General features: G+C 42.5%; 1 protein-coding gene across 1 annotated transcript in view; it reads left to right on the forward strand.

The window, feature by feature from the left end:
• GALNT12 (polypeptide N-acetylgalactosaminyltransferase 12) overlaps positions 1–17865 on the forward strand; it is a 45925-nt gene that overhangs the window by 18624 nt on the left and 9436 nt on the right. The window contains exons 5-7 of the mRNA XM_066623565.1: positions 10018–10135; positions 12297–12473; positions 17155–17286. Of these exons, the coding sequence (XP_066479662.1) occupies positions 10018–10135; positions 12297–12473; positions 17155–17286 (427 nt within the window). The remainder of the gene's footprint in view (positions 1–10017; positions 10136–12296; positions 12474–17154; positions 17287–17865) is intronic.

The raw sequence follows: 17865 nt of genomic DNA on the forward strand, positions 1-17865 counted from the left end.
TGCTATTGTTTCTGTAAGGAACAGAAGGCATAATCCTAACCAGGTCTGCTCAGAAGTAAATCCTGTTTTGTTCAATGGAGCTTACTCTCTGGAAAGTGAGGTTAGGATTGCAGCCAATAGACTACAAATGGAAGCTGTTGTTAGGCTCTCCAGCTGCCATTTTGAGGACTAGATGGAGGCCATCAGGTTAAATTGGAGCAGGTTAAATTATCACCAAGGTTAAATTGGAGCACCCATAAAAAGCCATTGCCAGTCAGTGTAGATGGTATAGACCTAGATGGTCTGACTCAGTGTAAGGCAGTTTCATGTGTAAATTTTTGCCACAAAGAGCTGATGATACTTCACAGTAGTAGCTCTTTCCTTTAGTGCTGTTTCCTCTGGTATCATTCTGTCAGAGAAACTGAACTTTTTGTGGATGTCGTAGCTGATCTTCCTTCTATATAGAGCAGTTTTCTGTTGAAAGAAAGCAGACCATTTCTGTTTGTTACTCCTTAGAAATTCATATGACCAGAGGTTCTCAAACTAGGATGTCACAAAGCCCCAGCCAGGGAAGCTCTGTCTGTGCCTCTTTAAGGGGTGGGGAGGAGGGATAAAGTAACATTGTCAAGACGATAACACAGCTGCTAGGGCTTTCAGGGGCATTTTCACACTTACCTAAGCTCATGCTGCCCTCTGGAGGTTCAGGGAGCCCTGCAGACACCCTCACAGGTCTCCCCAAGCCTCGTAAGATCTAAAAATAAAGATCATGACCCATTTCCAGTTTTGTGATTGAAAACTGGAAGTGGGTCACAATTTTTATCTTTAGGTTTTTCAATGCTTGGGGAGCCCTGTGGATGTGTCCGCAGGGCTCTCTGCACTCCCCCAGAGGCCAGAGCAAGCTCAGGTAAGTGTAAAAATGTCCCTGAAAGCCCTGGCAGTGGCACAATCATTCTGATCACATCGCTGTGTTTCCTCTTCCCCCCAAAAAATTTACAGCAGCTCCCAAACTTCCAGAGAGTTTGGGAACTGCTGCATATGACCATAGCTGCTGTAATGTCCCTCTAACTTATACACCATTATCAGATGCTCTGAATTGTGTCATCTGTCCTTGATCAACCTTGAGTTCTCTCCTTCTTAAGAATAGTTTGTATACAGCCAACCTGACTCTGCTTTTTGAATGTTGTTTGGTTCATGCAGCTGAGCTGATCCCTTGTAGTATCACTCCTGTTATATTAGGTTTGTTTGATCAGCATAAATAACTAAAATAGTGGCTGCAGGCTCAATAGTGACATCTGATTTTACTATGTCACCTTTTATCTATTACTGATTAGTATTAGATTCTGAGACTAATCAGGGGAAAAAGGATTTCTCATGCTCCATCTGTTTTCAATTCTTCTTCGTAGTCTTTTTCAAGATGGGTGCAGGGACATGATCCACACATAAGTGAGGGAACTGATTCATTTAAAGTGCTATCAGTATTTAGTATTTGTAATATTCTTGTAGGTTGGCTTTACAGATAAATTTCAAAATCAGTTTGAACACATGAAAATATTATCTCTGAGAAACTGAGATGATGCTTCATAGGGCCTAGCTATATGCTGATTTGATTTTTTGAAAATACAACAGTCATGGTTTCTCTGCAAAGACTTATGTGGATTGCAGTTTGGTAAGGCCACTTTGTCTATTTACCTAATAATGTACCTCATCTTTCAATCCAAGTGGGTTTCCAAAATGACTTATGTAAAATTGCAAAATACAAACAAATCAATTTTAAAACTATTAAAAACATCCAGTAAAAGAATGAAGTTAAAACTACTGGTTAAATATCAATGTGAGCAATGAAACAGTCCATTGAAGTTAATAAGACATACAGTTGTATATTTACTTGGAAATAAGCTTCATTGAGTTAATGACCCTTCCAAGTAAATATTCACTGGATTACTGTTTAAGCTCTTTAAATATGTGTTTAACTTCAGTCTGTTTCATTTGAACTTAGAAGTGCACCTAACATTTCTCAGTTTTTTCAAGAAGTAGAATACTCCAAGTTAAATAGATTGAAATGTGTTAGATCTTCCAGTTTCTTTCATATAAAATATTTCAAACATCAAACCCTATGTCTGTGTGGCAGTCTTTCATTTTTTATATGAAGCTTCATTGAAATCAGAGAAATAATACATTTCTTATTTGTGGTGCGGTATTTTGTTTTGGGGTAATTTGATCTGTGTCTGGTTTCAAGCATTCCTGTTAATTTCTTCCCCAAGTATCAGTTGTAAGGATTGCAATGAAGACCGCTATCAGGGTTCTGAGGGAAAAGCTGGAAGTACTGGCTGTCATTCTTCTGACTTTAGTTTAGGCCTAGCAGTACCTTTACTGCAGAGCACTATCTCCAGCAAGTGACAGTTTGTGTTAGCTGTAGTACTTAAGATTGTACACCGATAAGCAATGGGTGATGGGTCTAAATATGAGACTGTGTCTGTACCACCTCTGTCTCTAGAAATGTTTTCTGGGAAAAGGAGGAGCACGTACACACACACACACACACACACACACACACACACACACACACAGATGGCCATAGGAATTGTATCCAAGTGAGTGCCCTAGCAGCTTCTCTGTAAACAGCCATATAGATCAGGATGGCATTCTTGTACACATGTACTTTGGAATTCTAAGAAGTAAATTAGACCAAAAGATTCTTTGCACATTTTTATCTTTCCCCTGAGGAAAATCTGCTGCATTAAAAAAAGAATAATCAGGAATTAATTGGACAATAAAGTAGTTCCTTCACTTTTGGTGTCTGTCCCTGGCAGCATTTTTGGGGGAGTATGGCCCTCGCTCCTTTTGAGCATGTACCCCAGTCTGCTCCTTCAGACAGCACAAAGGTGGTGGGAGCATATGGATAGGTTGCTCTCAGAAAGGTAATTTGCATGCTGCTTGGTGTGACACCTGAATCCCTTCCTTGCAAGCCAGTCCTTGGAGATGGCATTTTGTCTAACAAGTTTCACGCCCAAGAGTAGGAAATGTTGTATGTTTCTCTGAGAGTGAAATGGAGAAGATAGAAAGTGCTTGGAGGAAGAGTTCCGACCTTGAAACGGCAGCCTTGAAAGACTTCAATCAGTCTCTTGTAAGAGTACACTGGGGCAGTTATCCATGACCAGATCTACTTGTGAGTAAGCATCCTAGCCTACCAATCCAGACGGCAGCTTGTTTGGAGATGACGTGTCTTGCCATGTTTATGCAAACGTCTTGAGGAGTGACTGTCTCACAAAATCCAAAGCAGAGCCACAATCAGTGACTTTGCCCAGCAGGTTGCACTAATTGACATATTAACACTTTAGTTAAGTTTATAGATATAGATTTACAGAAGGGGATAATGTTCCACGTAATTACTATAAATGAAAAAATTAGTGAAGCTCAATAAGGTATCAGACTAGGAAATATCCATATAGCTTTATAATATTAATTGAAGTTTAGATCTCTTTCTAGCATTTGTCTAGCCAATTTCTGCCTTTAATGGTGGTACTTTCTTATTAGGATAGATGCTATATACAATAGCTGCTATTGGAATGCTGCTTCAGAGCTTGTTCCTTACAGGTGATGGACTCTGGTTTCTTTGCCTTGCTTCTGTATGCCTTGTGTCTATATGAATCTACAGTCCTTGTTTCCTGTGCAACATCAGTAAGGTTGATGGGAAATTACTTTTATTCTTCGTGGTTTGACAGTATCATTTATTCACAAAACAGGGAAGGGCTGATGCTGTTGAAACAGGATTTGCTTGATGCAGTAGAGATGTTAAATAACTTTTATGTGCTCTTTTGAAACACAGTGCTCTGAGCAATACTTGCTCAAGAGACATGCACTCAGCAAATACTTCTGTGACTTGAAGGAAATGCCTTGAGCTAGGAAACAAGAAACCATGAGTTTTAATTTCACTTTTGCTGGTTGTGGTTTATATAGCACTGCTTGTTACCACAATAGGAACTGGCCACCAATGTGTCCTTGATGCAGAGAAGCGCGAGTAGCTATATTGTCTTACAGACGAGAAGCGGTGACATGGGGTCACAGTGATGAACAAAATCCAGAATTCCAGCACAGCACTGAAGTTGGAGTAGATGCAGTAGATAAAGGTCTAAGAGCCCAATCCTAAACTTGCCCAGCACCAGCACTGGGCCCTAGTGCTATCATTGGGTGCCATAAAGCCCATTTACAGCACTTGGCAAGTAAGGAGCACTGGCGCTGGACCCGCGCCAGTCAGTTACTAGGCCCAGTGCCAGCAGGAAGAGGATGTGCTGCCGCTGGGCGTAAGTGCAACTGCTGGGCGGTGGTGTGGCCTCTGGGAGGTGGAGGAGGACAGTTGGGGTAGAACTGGCACAGGTGGGGGTGGGATTGACGGAGCTCTGTTCTGCCATATCCTGAATTCCATGTCTGGCCAGAAGGCCCAACACGGAGTCTCTCAAGTCTGCCCCAGCAAAATAGCCGGTGCAGACTTGAGAAGCCCCATTGCAGGGCTTGAGGATTCCCCTGAGGAGATCTCCTACTGCTTCCCAGCACCCACTGGATACAGCAGTAGCTGCTTTGGGATTGCTGCTCCAGCGATGAGCAATAAAAGCAATGCCTTTCTCAGCAGGCATGAGAAAGCTCAGGGTTGGGCTATAAGCCCATTCCTCAAGATAGGATGACTTAAAACATTCCTAATAGATTCTTGTCCATGCCTGGTTCATTGCTGAAGTCATCCAAGAAAGGATATCCCACAGACTCCTTAGCTTAATCCATTGCTGAGCTGCTTTTTTAGTTTAGAAATTTTTCTTTATTTTTAATGTTTTAAAAACCAGATGAAATCCAATGGAAGATTTTTTTTTTACACTAAGAATAGCACATGCCAGAGGAATATCTAGTATCAAAAGCACAGTGGGAGCAAAGTACAAAAGCAGGGATGGCCAAACTTGCTTAATGTAAGGGCCGCATATGACAAATTTCACATGTTTGAGAGCCATAAGAGAGATGCTTGAGAGCCACAATATTTAATTTCTTAAATATATTGACTCACCATGACCATTAGGCTTATGTTTTAATGCAGTTTATACCTGGTAATTATAACACTTGAAAATTACTTATTTACCTTTTTATATTAATAGTGATGCAAAAGGAGCTCAGCCAACGTATTTCTGAGAGCCGCACATTATATGTCAAAGAGCAATATGTGAATTGTGGCGGTTTGGCCACCCCTGTACTGAACTCTACTTTTCCATCACAGTTTTGCCATGTTTTGCAGCCCCTTGCACTACCTATAAATACAACTACCCTCCCTGTCCAGCCACTTTATCAGGGTGTTCTTCATCCTTGAAGATGGGTCTCCAGGCTCAGAGTGTCTTTAACTAGACACAGCACTTCATGGCCTTGTCATATTCATCCATTCTGTGGTAATACCCAGAGTAGAGTTCTGCAGTGCTTGTGGGGCTGCTATTTGGAACCGTTAGTGACCCAGAACACAGCAGCTAGGAAATGAACGGCTGGGACCCAATCATATCTCATCTGTGCTTCACAATCTTTGCTGGATACCAGTTTGTTTCTGGGAACAATTCAAATTGCTGGTTTTGACCTCGAAAGCTCTAAAGGAAATATTTGTACCCATGGATGAAAAAATTCATAGAAAACAAGTCTAAACCCCTTTTAAAGCTATCCAAACTAGTGGCCATTGCCACACCTTAATGCCACAACATTCAAACTGGGGCATCACAATGCCCCAGCCTGAGGGTCCTGGTCTCTTTCCCCTTAAGGGGCTCAGGGTACAGGCTCAGGGGGGCTGCAGGGGCTTGGGTACACTTGCCCAATCCTCCTGCAGCCTCCCGCGGGTGCGGGGAGCCCTGCGCGACCTTCGGCAGGGCTCCCCAGGTCAGGGAAAGTGAGAGTGGGGCGACTGTGCCTCACCTCCGCTAAACCGAAAGTAGAGCATGATTGCTCCACTTTCCCTCCTGATGGGGCTGCAGGGACTGGGGTGCACTCTCCAGTCCCTGCAGCAGCCATCCCTGGGTGCGGGGAGAAGTGCACGAGCACCTGCAGGGCTTCCCAGGTCAGGGAAAGTGAGAGTGGAGAGATCGCGCTCCGCTTCCGGTTTAGCAGAGGCAGAGCACAATCTCTCCACTCTCACTTTCCTGACCTGGGGAGCCCTGCAGGTGCTCGTGCACTGCTCCCCGCACCCAGGGATGGCTGCTGCAGGGAGTGGAGGGTGCACCCCAGTCCCTGCAGCCCCCTGAGCAACGCAATCCTGGGGATCCTGCTGCCTCCCCCCTGCTCCCGCAAAGACTTACTGTGGGTTTCAAACTCCCTGAGAGTTTGAAAACCGCAGCCTTAAGGAAACAAATTCCACAAATTAATTTTTCTTTTTACTTCAAAAGTTTATTGGCTTCCTTTCTACTCCTGTAAAGAAGTCACCTACATCAATGTGTTCTGCTGTACCACTTCACATAATCCATCTGTTCAAAGCACCACTGGAAATAACTGGCAATGACATCATCACAAGTTACTTCTGGGTTGGGAGGCCAGATGCGATGTGACAAACAGCACTAAGGGCACAATCTTAACCCACTTTCCAGCAATGACTTTATTGATTGATCGATTTGATTTGTATTCCGCCTTTCTCCCCGAAGGGCACCCAAGGCGGCTAGCAATAAAAGCATTACAATATATTAAAATACAGAATAAAAAACCAATAAACATTAAAAGAAAAACAATTAAAAACAAGATAAAAAATACAGAGCAATCAGCAATTACAAAAACGCACAGTGAAAACATTAATTTATAAAAACAACCCTTATAAGGCCTTGAAGGCTTTTCTAAATAAAAATGTCTTTAGGCCCCACCGGAAAGCTAATAATGAGGAAGCTGTCCTCAATTCAAAGGGGAGGGAATTCCATAAAGCAGGTGCCACCACCGAGAAGGCCCTGTTTCTGGTCGCCATCCCCTTCACCTCTCTTAATGGCGGCACAACCAACAGGACCCGCTCTGATGACCTCAGAGAATGGACCGGACTATACGGAGGAAGGCAATCTCTCAAATACGCTGGTCCCAAGCCGTTTAGGGCTTTAAAGGTCAAAACCAGCACCTTGAATTCAGCCTGGAAAGGAACCGGCAGCCAGTGTAGCTGCCGGAGTAGCGGTGTGACAAAGTCAAACCACCGACCTCCAGCAACTACACGAGCCTCCGCATTCTGCACTAGCTGTAGCTTCCGGACTGTCTTCAGGGGCAGCCCCATGTAGAGTCCGTTACTATAATCTAATCTTGATGTCACCATGGCATGGACCACCGTGGCCAGATCCGCCTGAGACAGGTACAGCCACAGCTGGCACACCAGCTGAAGCTGAGCAAAGGCACCTCTGGCCACAGCTGGCACCTGGAAATCCAGGAGTAGCTGCGAGTTCAGAAGAACCCCCAAGCTGCGAACCTGCTCTTTCAGGGGGAGTGCAACCCCATTCAGAGCAGGGCGATAGTCCAGTACCTGTATCATGGATTTCTGAACCAAGAGGACCTTTGTCTTGTCCAGATTTAATTTCAGCTTGTTCACCCTCATCCAGATCCCAACTGCCTCCAGGCAACGCTCCAGGACAGAGACAGCCACCCTGGAGTCCAGTGGAAAGGAGAGATAGAGCTGGGTGTCATCCGCATACTGATGGCACCCAACTCCAAATCCCCAGATGGTCTCTCCCAGCTGTTTCATGTAGATATTAAACAGCACTGGGGACAATACAGAACCCTGTGGCACCTCACACCTCAAGGGCCAGGGTGCCGAGCAGGAGTCCCCCAGTACCACCATCTGGGATCTTTCGACCAAGAAGGACCGGAACCACTGCAAAAGAGTGCCCCTGATCCCCGCCTCAGCCAACCGTCCCAGAAGGACACCATGGTCGATGGTGTCGAAAGCCGCTGATAGGTCCAAAAGGACTAGCAAGGATGCACTCCCTCCGCCCAGCCCTTGGCATAGGTCATCGACCAAGGCTGTATCCGTCCCAACACCAGGGCTGAAGCCAGATTGAAAGGGATCCAGATAATCTGCTTCTTCCAGGATCCTCTGGAGCTGAGATGCCACCACCTGCTCGATCACTTTGCCCAGAAATGGGAGGTTCGAAACTGTCTGATAATTATCCAAAATAGAGGGGTCCAGAGAGGGCTTTTTCAGGAAGGGGTGAACCACTGCTTACTTTATTGCCAGAGGCCAGATTACTTTAATGCCATAAGGGCAATGCAGCTCCTAGGTATGGAAGCAAACATTCCCTTACTTTGAAGAGGCCTCTGTGAGTGCCCCCCAGCTGCAGGATAAATAGGACATGTCCTATTGACATAGCTATGCCAGTGCTGGAAAGTGGGTTAGGATTTGGGCCTAAGAGTATCAGGGTGGATGGGAGGGCTTTTTCGAGCACTGAAAAGCATACTTCAGAGCTCTGCCTGCCAAGCCGAGCCTCTAACCGCTGTTTGTTGTGCTATGTTCCTAGTCTTGCTGTCAGGCGACAGGTGTCCAGGGGTCCTGCAAGTACAACCAGACATCACCTCAAGTACCACTGGTGGTATCCATACCACTGATTGAGAAACACTGACCTAGGTGGCTTACAATTTAAATAAAAACAATTTAACAGACAAAAAAACCGCCATGAGCTGAACAAACAAGCCAAATCCAACATAATGAACAGAAGGCTGAACATACCATTCCTTCAGCTTTCCTCGCATGATTGTAACTATCTGAAACTTGAAAGCTTTTCAAGATCCCTCTTGAACCGATGTTCCCAGAATTGCTTTCATTTTTGGAGACCAAAACAAATAGGCTTTGATTAGTTCAGCTGTTTCTTTATCTTCCCTGTGTCATCTTTAGGCTTGAGCAATAGATCCAGTGAATTCTTTGTTTTTCAGTTCCTTCTAACATATTTAATATAAATCTCTTTGTGTTGGTTGTTGCATCTTTGACTAGCCACAGTTCATTCTGTGCCTTCCCTTATAATTTTGTCCTTTTTTCAAGGAGCCAGGAATTTAGAATGCTAGCTAGACTAAACCTGGGGAAATCAGGTGTTCAGTCTCCTACTCAGTCCTTGGGCTGTTCATGCTCTCTCAGCCTCACCTACCTCAGGATAAAATTGGAAGGAACTGTGCATACCTCCCTGGGTTCCTTAAAAAAAATCTAACCGTAAATAAAAATGTCTGATTTATGTGTGCTATATCAGTATGATCTTTCCTTTCTTACATTTCTGTACTTTTCCCTTAGATCTTTTCTTTCCACGGGTTTGGCTGCCATGGAAAATTGCCAGCCTTTAAGACCACAGTACTACCTGTAGATGAACTAGAAATGTGTCCAGTTCAGTCCTCCTCAATTATCTGGAGGGTAGATTTTAAGTATATTAATTTATATACGAGGATCAACTCTTTGTATATACTTCTGCTCTATACCGTTCCTTAAACTCTTATCCTTTTAAAGTTTTAAAAAATATGAAAGCCTAGTGAAAACTACAGTTGAAACAGTCTAATCACAGGTTACTCTACATGCATGGAGGCAGGATTATAATATGCCCAAACCATTTTTGGCCAACGTTTGTCTTGCCTGTAGCATTTTAATATCCTGCTTCCTGATTTCAGGTAAGCTATGACTAATCACAAAGGCCCAAATCCTAACCCACTTTCCAGCACTGGCATAACTGTGCCAGTGGGACGTGTGCTGCATCCTGCAGTTGGCGGGCACTCATGGAGGCCTCCTCAAATTAAGAGAATGTTTGTTTCCCTACCTAGGAGCTGCCAATCCTTATGTCGGTGCTGGAAAGTGGGTTAGGATTGCGCCCTAAGTTGTCTTAGTCTGGGCGATGGAGAGAATAAAATTAGTGTACCCTCATGTCTACTTGGGAGTAAGTCCCATTGAATTCTGTGGAGTGTGCTCCCAGGGAAGTGTGCGTAGGCTTGCATCCTTAATGGTATGGCATTGAGTTGTAAAACTAGAGGGTGGTGCCTAATTGATGCAGAGAAATTGTATACTAGCTAATGCAAGAGTTACTTTCCTTTGGATAGGTCTCCAACTATGGCTGGTGGACTGTTTGCAGTCAACAAGAATTACTTTGGCTATCTTGGCTCTTATGACACGGGAATGGAAGTCTGGGGAGGGGAAAATCTTGAGTTTTCATTCCGGGTAAGTGATGTTACTGGAAATTTTCCCCTAAAACATCCCTACTCCTGCTTCATTTGTCTCTGTGTCTCTTGCATGAGAAATTGTCTCGGTAAGGAAATGTACAAGAGCTAATGTTGCCTAAGATGTTAATAAGTCTGTTCCTAGCTGTTATGCTAACATTGAGGACAAAGTTTTGTTTCAAGCGCTTCAGTTGTTTTTGCCATAAATTTTTTTTTCCTTTTCATAATATTCCTATACTGCCTTTCAACAAAAAAAAAAGTTTTTGGAGCATTTGCATAGCAAACAAGAGTGTTGCCATGTCCCAACAGGATCACTATCTAGAAAGAAACACAAGGGGTGCACTAGCAAATAGCCACTGGGAGAGAGTCTCTGCTGGGGTAAATCGAAACAGTTCTGCTAGAACTGTTCTCTTCAGCCTAGAAAAGAGACACCTGAGGGGGGACATGACTGAGACATACAAAATTATGCATGGGAAGGATAAAGTGGATAGAGAGATGCTCTTTACACTCTCACATAACACCAGAACCAGGGGACATCCACTAAAATTGAGAGTTGGGAGGGTTAGGACAGACAAAAGAAAATATTTCTTTACTCAGCATGTGGTTGGTCTGTGGAACTCCTTGCCGCAGAATGCAGTGATAGCATCTGGCCTGGATGCCTTTAAAAGGGGATTGGACAAGTTTCTGGAGGTAATAAATGCATGCCTATTTAGTGGCCTGCAGGCGTTATGTAGCCAATAAAACTGTTTTCTGTTACTGTATTTTTCTTTCTACTAGGTGGCACCAGCTTTATTATCAAGAATGTTTGTTTTCTGCCTAACTTTTTGATCCAGAAGGGCCCCCAAGGTTGCTTACGTAAAATACTATCAACCATAATATACTGGGAATGCTTCTACAAAAGGGTAGAAGTAGAATTTCATGGGGGATGCTTCTACTCTTTCTGACACATGGCATCATTTTGGATCAGGTTGTCCTACCAACCAAAAATGCAGTTCTCAACAGGTCATTGTGGAATTCCAATACCATGGCACCTCCCAGCTGCTGATAAAAATTGGGTGGTGTGTTGTCTGGCTGTATGCTCCTTATTCTGTTCCCTAAGAACTGCAGGTCTTTTCACTCTCCAAGAGCAACTGCTGCAGCTTTGCCTGGTAAGCTGCTGAGAGATGGCAGTTGGACATTCTGTTGCCTCAGTGCTTGGCTGCCTACTCTGCAAGTCGTTGTACTGTTCACAGGCAGAGGAAGGAGCCAAAGGCAGCAGATGTGCAGATTTAATGGATTGGGTTTCATTGCAAAATATACTTCCGGCTTCCCAGATCAAGGAGAATAGAATTGTCCCTGAGAATATAGGAGTTCATCATTCTGGCCTTATGGAACTTGCAATAGGGAGCACTTTGAAAGCTGAATCTACAGATCTTGCTTCCTGTTCCAAAGAAATGTAGTGCATACTGTAATTCTTCAGTCAGATGGCACAACTTGAATTGCCCATTTTGATCTTTAGATAGTATCCAAGTGGATGCATCTAATGCACAAATGAGGCAATAATTATTTAATGGTAAGAACACCCTGTCAGCTTCTTCTATGCTCTTATCCTTCTGCAGCCACCTGCTGACTCGTATATACTCGTATGATATATTCCTCTAAGCAAGCTAATTGCATTCTATATAAAGATAAATGATTCTGCCCATATGCTCTTTCTGTTGAAAGTTAGTACCAGCTCATATTTCATAAACTTAGTGTTAGGTAGAACACACATTCTGCAGATTTCTGGATCTCACTTAAAAGTTGAGAAGTTTATCATTCTTGGGGAAGAAATCAAGGTGTAAGGAAATAGTATGGTATGCTATCAGGCTGGATACCACTGTAAGTATTTGAATTTTGTATTTAATTGTATATTAAGCTGCTGATTTTTCAAAAAAATCACAGTTCATCTATAATTGATTAAAGCATCTGTAGAAGCTAGGACAAGTAGTGTCATCCAAAATTAGCTACCAGAAAGGGGAAGATATTTTTTTATGTCAGGCAGGGCTAGTGCCTCTGCTGTACTTTCCAAACATAGGATTGAGCTTCAGTGATGTGAGTAGCTTCTGGGACAGTTGTAATTTCAGCCAATTGATAGGAGAAGAGTACAAGTTTGCATACGTGTGTTTTGTTGCTTTATTTAGATCTGGCAGTGTGGAGGAACACTTGAGATCCATCCTTGTTCTCATGTAGGCCATGTTTTCCCAAAGCAAGCTCCCTATTCACGGGCAAAGGCTCTGGCTAACTCTGTCCGTGCTGCAGAAGTGTGGCTGGATGACTACAAAGAGATTTATTACCACAGAAATCCACATGCACGCATGGTAAGCTTTGTGTGTGTCACACTTGGAGGTGAGATGGACCATAAGAATGTTTTGTTGCTTTCCATGTGTAGTACCTGAATTCACCATCGTGCAAATTTATACCTTTTTCTACTGGCATAAAAATGAACATGGTTATTTATATAGCACAGAATAGCAGAAAAGACAGGTCCCTGCTCTGAGAAGCTTTGGCTCTCAGTTTTTAACCTGGATGAAATAAAGGAGGGAAGGGAGAAACAAGGCTAATGAAGACAGAATTGTTCATATGCTGCAGTTCTGATGAAACGCAGAAAACCTCACTATTTTCCTGAGAACTTCAGTTTTCATTTTAATAAAGAGTACATTTCTAGGTCTCAAGTTTGTGAATGTATATGTCAGAGTAATACCTGCTGAAACCTTAAAAGCCAGGGTGATGATTGAAAAGCTTTGCATTGGGGAGAAGCGCCAGTGCCCAAAATAATTTGGTTCTGCCTGTAAACTATAAAATCAAAATAAATCATGCAAAATTGCACAAGGGGAAGAATACGTTTTGCAAAAATAAAGAAAATGTATGCAAGTTTGCTTACTTCACATAATTTATGCAGGGCATGGTATTCAGCTTTTCTTGGCACAGAATTTGGATTGTCATGGCGCAGAATCTTAATTTTTTTTCTACACAGAGTACATTGAGCACTGATTACAGGGTTCTTAATCCATTCCTCAAAATTGATAAAATTCCAGAGAATCCGAAACACTAGTGTTGTGCCAATTTGAAAAAAAAGAATGTGTGCCATAATCCTAGTAATTATAAACTACATATTCTGACTAGGTTAATGAAACAGTTACAATATATATCTCAACTCTATCAGTAAAGAATTTGATGGCAAAATTAAATTGCCAATCTGTTTGGTTTCAGGGTTCATTTTACAAAACAAATTTGGTAATAGCCTTTTTTAGCCCAGTTTATAATCTTGTAAAAATGTTTAGTTCGATAACTGCAGCTTGTTTGATCTGGTAATCTCTTTTCATATTAGAAAAGCTAAAACTTAGTAAGGATTGTAGGAACAAGGATTACAATGACACCAGAAAGATCCTGATGGGATTTTATTAAATCATGAGAGTGCTTCCCATAAGATTTTGATAGGACATTGTTTTTGTTTACAACTTAATATCTTTATCAGTGAAATTATTGAACAGTAAAATCACAGGTGATAAAGTTTACAATGGTACTAACAGTGACTATGTTGAGAAATACATACAAATTAGTAGATGCAAAATAATCTATTGATGAGCTAGATACAATCAAGCTTCATGTATTTTTAATTCTGCTAAGGCAAGGGCATAGATGTGGACATTTAGAAATGGATCTCTTCACCCCCACCAGAGGATCAAATAGATATTTGGCAGATGGTATGGGGAATGGGATGTATGCGCCGTCACCCTTGCAGGGCTAATGAAGAGCCTGTTTCTGCATTTAGAGATATGTAGATTGGGACTCCAAAATCCAAGTCAAGCTGCTGCGTCCAGGATATTTTGGAGGCCATTGCCCCCTTTGTGGATCACCTAAACTTTAAAGGAACATAAGAATCAGACCCCCTTTTCCTGGACAGTGTAACTAGTTAAGGTTAGAGAAAAGTATTCAGCAGTTTGCATCTGGGAACTTTATTTTCTGCTTATCTTTCTGCTTATATTTTCTGTGCCAATTATTTTTTTTGTCAGCCACCTGACTTGTCTAGATTCATTGAGTAACTGTTATCACTGTAGGCAGTACTGGGAAAGGTTCAACAATGGGGGCCCAGTGATAGGGGATTATCACTTTTCCATATCAAAAAGTGCTGGACCAGTATTGTGAGCATGATACAGAAGTATCTGTGCTTTGCATTTGGCACTGAACACTTCCAATGTCAAATGTTCTCTTTAGTGTTTCCACAGCAACAAGGATCTTCACAAAATGTATGGCTGTGGTTGCCTCATGCCTTTGATGCTGAGGGATAAACATGCTGAGGGACCACCTTTATCCGGATGATTGGCTCATGGTGGCAGAATCCAATCAGCAACACTTAAAGCATCTGATCCTGCTAACATCCCTGATCCTACTGTACATCAGCGACAATGGATCTAGTTTATAGAAGTTCTGTTGAATTCTATACACTACCTACCTCCCAGAATCAAGAGATTGGAAGATAATATCCCTTCATCACAGCATTCCAAAAATCACTGTCCCAACCTGAACATCATATCCAACAGCTCCTAGGCCATGTGGCATCTAGCACAGCAGTTATTTCATTGGCACATCTGTACGTGAGGCCCTTATAGAGATGGTTCCTATCAGTGTTCAGGCCTCAGGTGTATTCACAGTGCAAATGGCTGATCATTCTGGACCAAGTGTTACTTTCCCTGCGACTGTGGACTCTTCTTATCAACTAAGGTTATGTCTTTCCATCCATTGTGGCCAGGCTGAATGCAGTCCCCGTTCCATACAGAATATCTTTCTAGTTCCATTAAGCGATAGTCTACCCTATCACCCAAACTTCCTGTCCCAGAATTGATGTTGAATACTTCACCACAGCATCAAGACACTGAAACTGATAGAATGGAGGATCCAACCTTAGTCCACATCAAGGATGAGCTCAAATAATATCCTAGCTCACTCCAGAAAATCCTTGACATACAAAACCTACTTGAGAAAGTGAAAATACTTTTGGGTTTATGCAGCATCCAGCAGATACTTCTGTCCAGGACATAATGCAATACTGCAATGAACTCAAATTGACTGGCTTGGCAAGCCATCTTTGGGCGCAATCCTAACCCCTTATGTCGGTGCTTTCCAGCACCAACATAAAGGCAATGCAGCTCTAAGGAGGTCTGGTCTAGAGGGTTGAGCCTCCATTTGCCTGAAGATAACATCCAAAGGTCGCCAGTTCGAGGCCACCTGCACCGTGCGACCTTGAAGCAGCTGACAGGCTGAGCCGAGCTATTCCATCTGCTCTGAGAGTGGGAGGATGGAGGCCAGAATGTGCGACCAGATCAAGAAAGAAACATCTGAATGTTGTGGTTTCTTGAAAGATAGAACCTTTCAAATTGTAAAAATCCCTTCGGGGATTTAAATTTGCCTGCCTATGTAAACCGCCTTGAATAAAGTCTGAGGAGAAATCTGAGGACCAAGAAAGGTGGTATAGAAATACCTGTATTATTATTATTATTATTATTATTATTATTATTATTATTATTATTATTATTATTATTATTATTATTAAGGTAAGGGAACAAACATTCCCTTACTTTGTGGAGGCCTCCGTGAGTGACACCTAACAGCAGGATGCAGCACATATCCCATTGGCTGGAAAGCACTGACATAAGGGGTTAGGATTTCTCCCTTAGCCTACCATGTGGTGGTATACAATATCTCCTACTCTAACCCCCTAATCAGAAGATTCTTTTAGAGTCTAACCAACTTTTTTTCCACTGATCAAACTTCCACTTTGTCATTGGTCTTGTCCTAATTTATGGGAAAGCTTTTTGAACCTATGGTGCGCCTTTGCCTGCTAGCTTTTAAGATGGTGTTCTTAACAACTGTCACCTTGCTACCTGTGTCTAGTGAACTGCGCATGTTCTAACCTGCCATTCATCAGGTTCCACCTGGACAAAGTGATGTTGAGACCAGATACTGCCTTTTTTGCCTTGAGTGGTCTCAACATTCTGCATCAATTGGGAATTAACACTGCTTATTTAAGAGGAGGCCTCTGGCCTCCTTGAAGGTCACTCCACCAGAGAGATTTCATCCTCTGCCACCAGCTTGTGAACTGTCTCGCTCCTGGAGCTCTGCAGAGGAGTAATGTGGTCTATGCCATTAATTTTCTTCGGACACTATGCCCTGAATTGATACTTTGTTTAGGCATACTGAGAATATTCCCATGACTGACCTGCATTTTCCTCCAGGTAAAGGGGTAAACTATCTTGGGCCCACTATGTGTTGACTATACAGAGACCGCAAAGGGGGAGGACAAGTTGCTAATCTGTTACTATAGTTCTTCAAGTGGTTATCTGTGTGGGCACATGACCATCTATACTGCAAATCTGACTCAAATTTCTGTACCCCTCTTAATTTGAACAATGGGGCAGTTCGGTAACTGAGGAACTGAGCATTCTACCCATGCTTGAGGCACAGCACAGTGTATGGAATTTCTCCACTCAAGTGCAGGGACAGAATGCTGGATAAAGCATTCTCTAGAACCTCTAGAAGTTTCTGAGGTTGATTCTGTGTATATGCAGAAGTTCACTGCATTCCACACAGATGACCTCTCAAAGAACTATTGTTACAGGTAAGCAACCTGTTCTTAATTCAGTCTTTGAATGTGAAAACAGCCTCTGAATTAGAAATAGCATATAATAGCAGTAATAATGATAATGTCCTATTTTGGACACACTTTAAAATAGTAGAGGAAGGCGAGAATTTTTTTAACTCACACTCTTTCTTTATGTAATCCCAATTAGGCAGCAGAAGCAGGCGATTTATCAAGCATCTGTTGAGCCATAATACATTGCTAGTGGTCACAAGTTGTACAAGCCTGATTTAGATGTTCTAAGTACTTCATGCACATTTCAGATTATTAGAGGGCCCTTTTTCCCTTTGGCATTTTTAAGTTTGTTGCAGCTTTCCTTGTGTTTAAAGTTTTGTCCTGGCTTTTTTTTTTTTTTTTTTTAGGAGCCATATGGAGATGTGACGGAAAGAAGACTGCTTCAAAAGAAGCTGAAATGCAAGGATTTCAAGTGGTACTTGGAGAACATTTTCCCAGAACTCCATGTGCCAGAGGATAGACCTGGCTTCTTTGGGATGGTAAGCAAAATGCTTCCTGTTAAAATGTAATTTTTAACAAATCTGACATTCTGTCTCTTTCAGATAGCTGGATGTAAAGAATCAGGTTTCAGAGGTAATTTGTTTGTAAGCAGAATCTCATGTTAAAGCCTAAAGCATAGCTGGTGGATTCTGTGAAAGAATGGATATGTTGTATCAGCCTTACTGAGAAAGGCTGTGCTGAGGGAGAAAAAGTGGAGTGTTATCTGTCACAATAATGTACACCAGCTACTTGAGGATGGCAGAACTGTGGAGGTTTGAGTGTACCAGAACTATCTCAGTGGTCCAGAAGGCATCATAACCTTCAGTTTTGATTTGTCAGCAGGTGACTCTTTCCAATTGGTTTTCAAAACTTTCTCCAAGAGTTCTCATTGATTTTTAACTGTGGACCAGTAGGCACAAAGACTGGAACTTGTGACTGATAATCACTGAAGAAACTGGGCGTGGGGGTGGGGGGGAACTAAGGAAGCATTTCCAGAAGCTGCTTCTGAACTAAGAACCAGGAGCTGACTAGTCAGCTGGCATCTTCAGGTGGTTCAGCAGAAGAATGAATATTCTGAG

This window comes from Tiliqua scincoides, chromosome 4 (genome assembly GCF_035046505.1).
Source record: "Tiliqua scincoides isolate rTilSci1 chromosome 4, rTilSci1.hap2, whole genome shotgun sequence".
NCBI lineage: Eukaryota > Metazoa > Chordata > Lepidosauria > Squamata > Scincidae > Tiliqua > Tiliqua scincoides.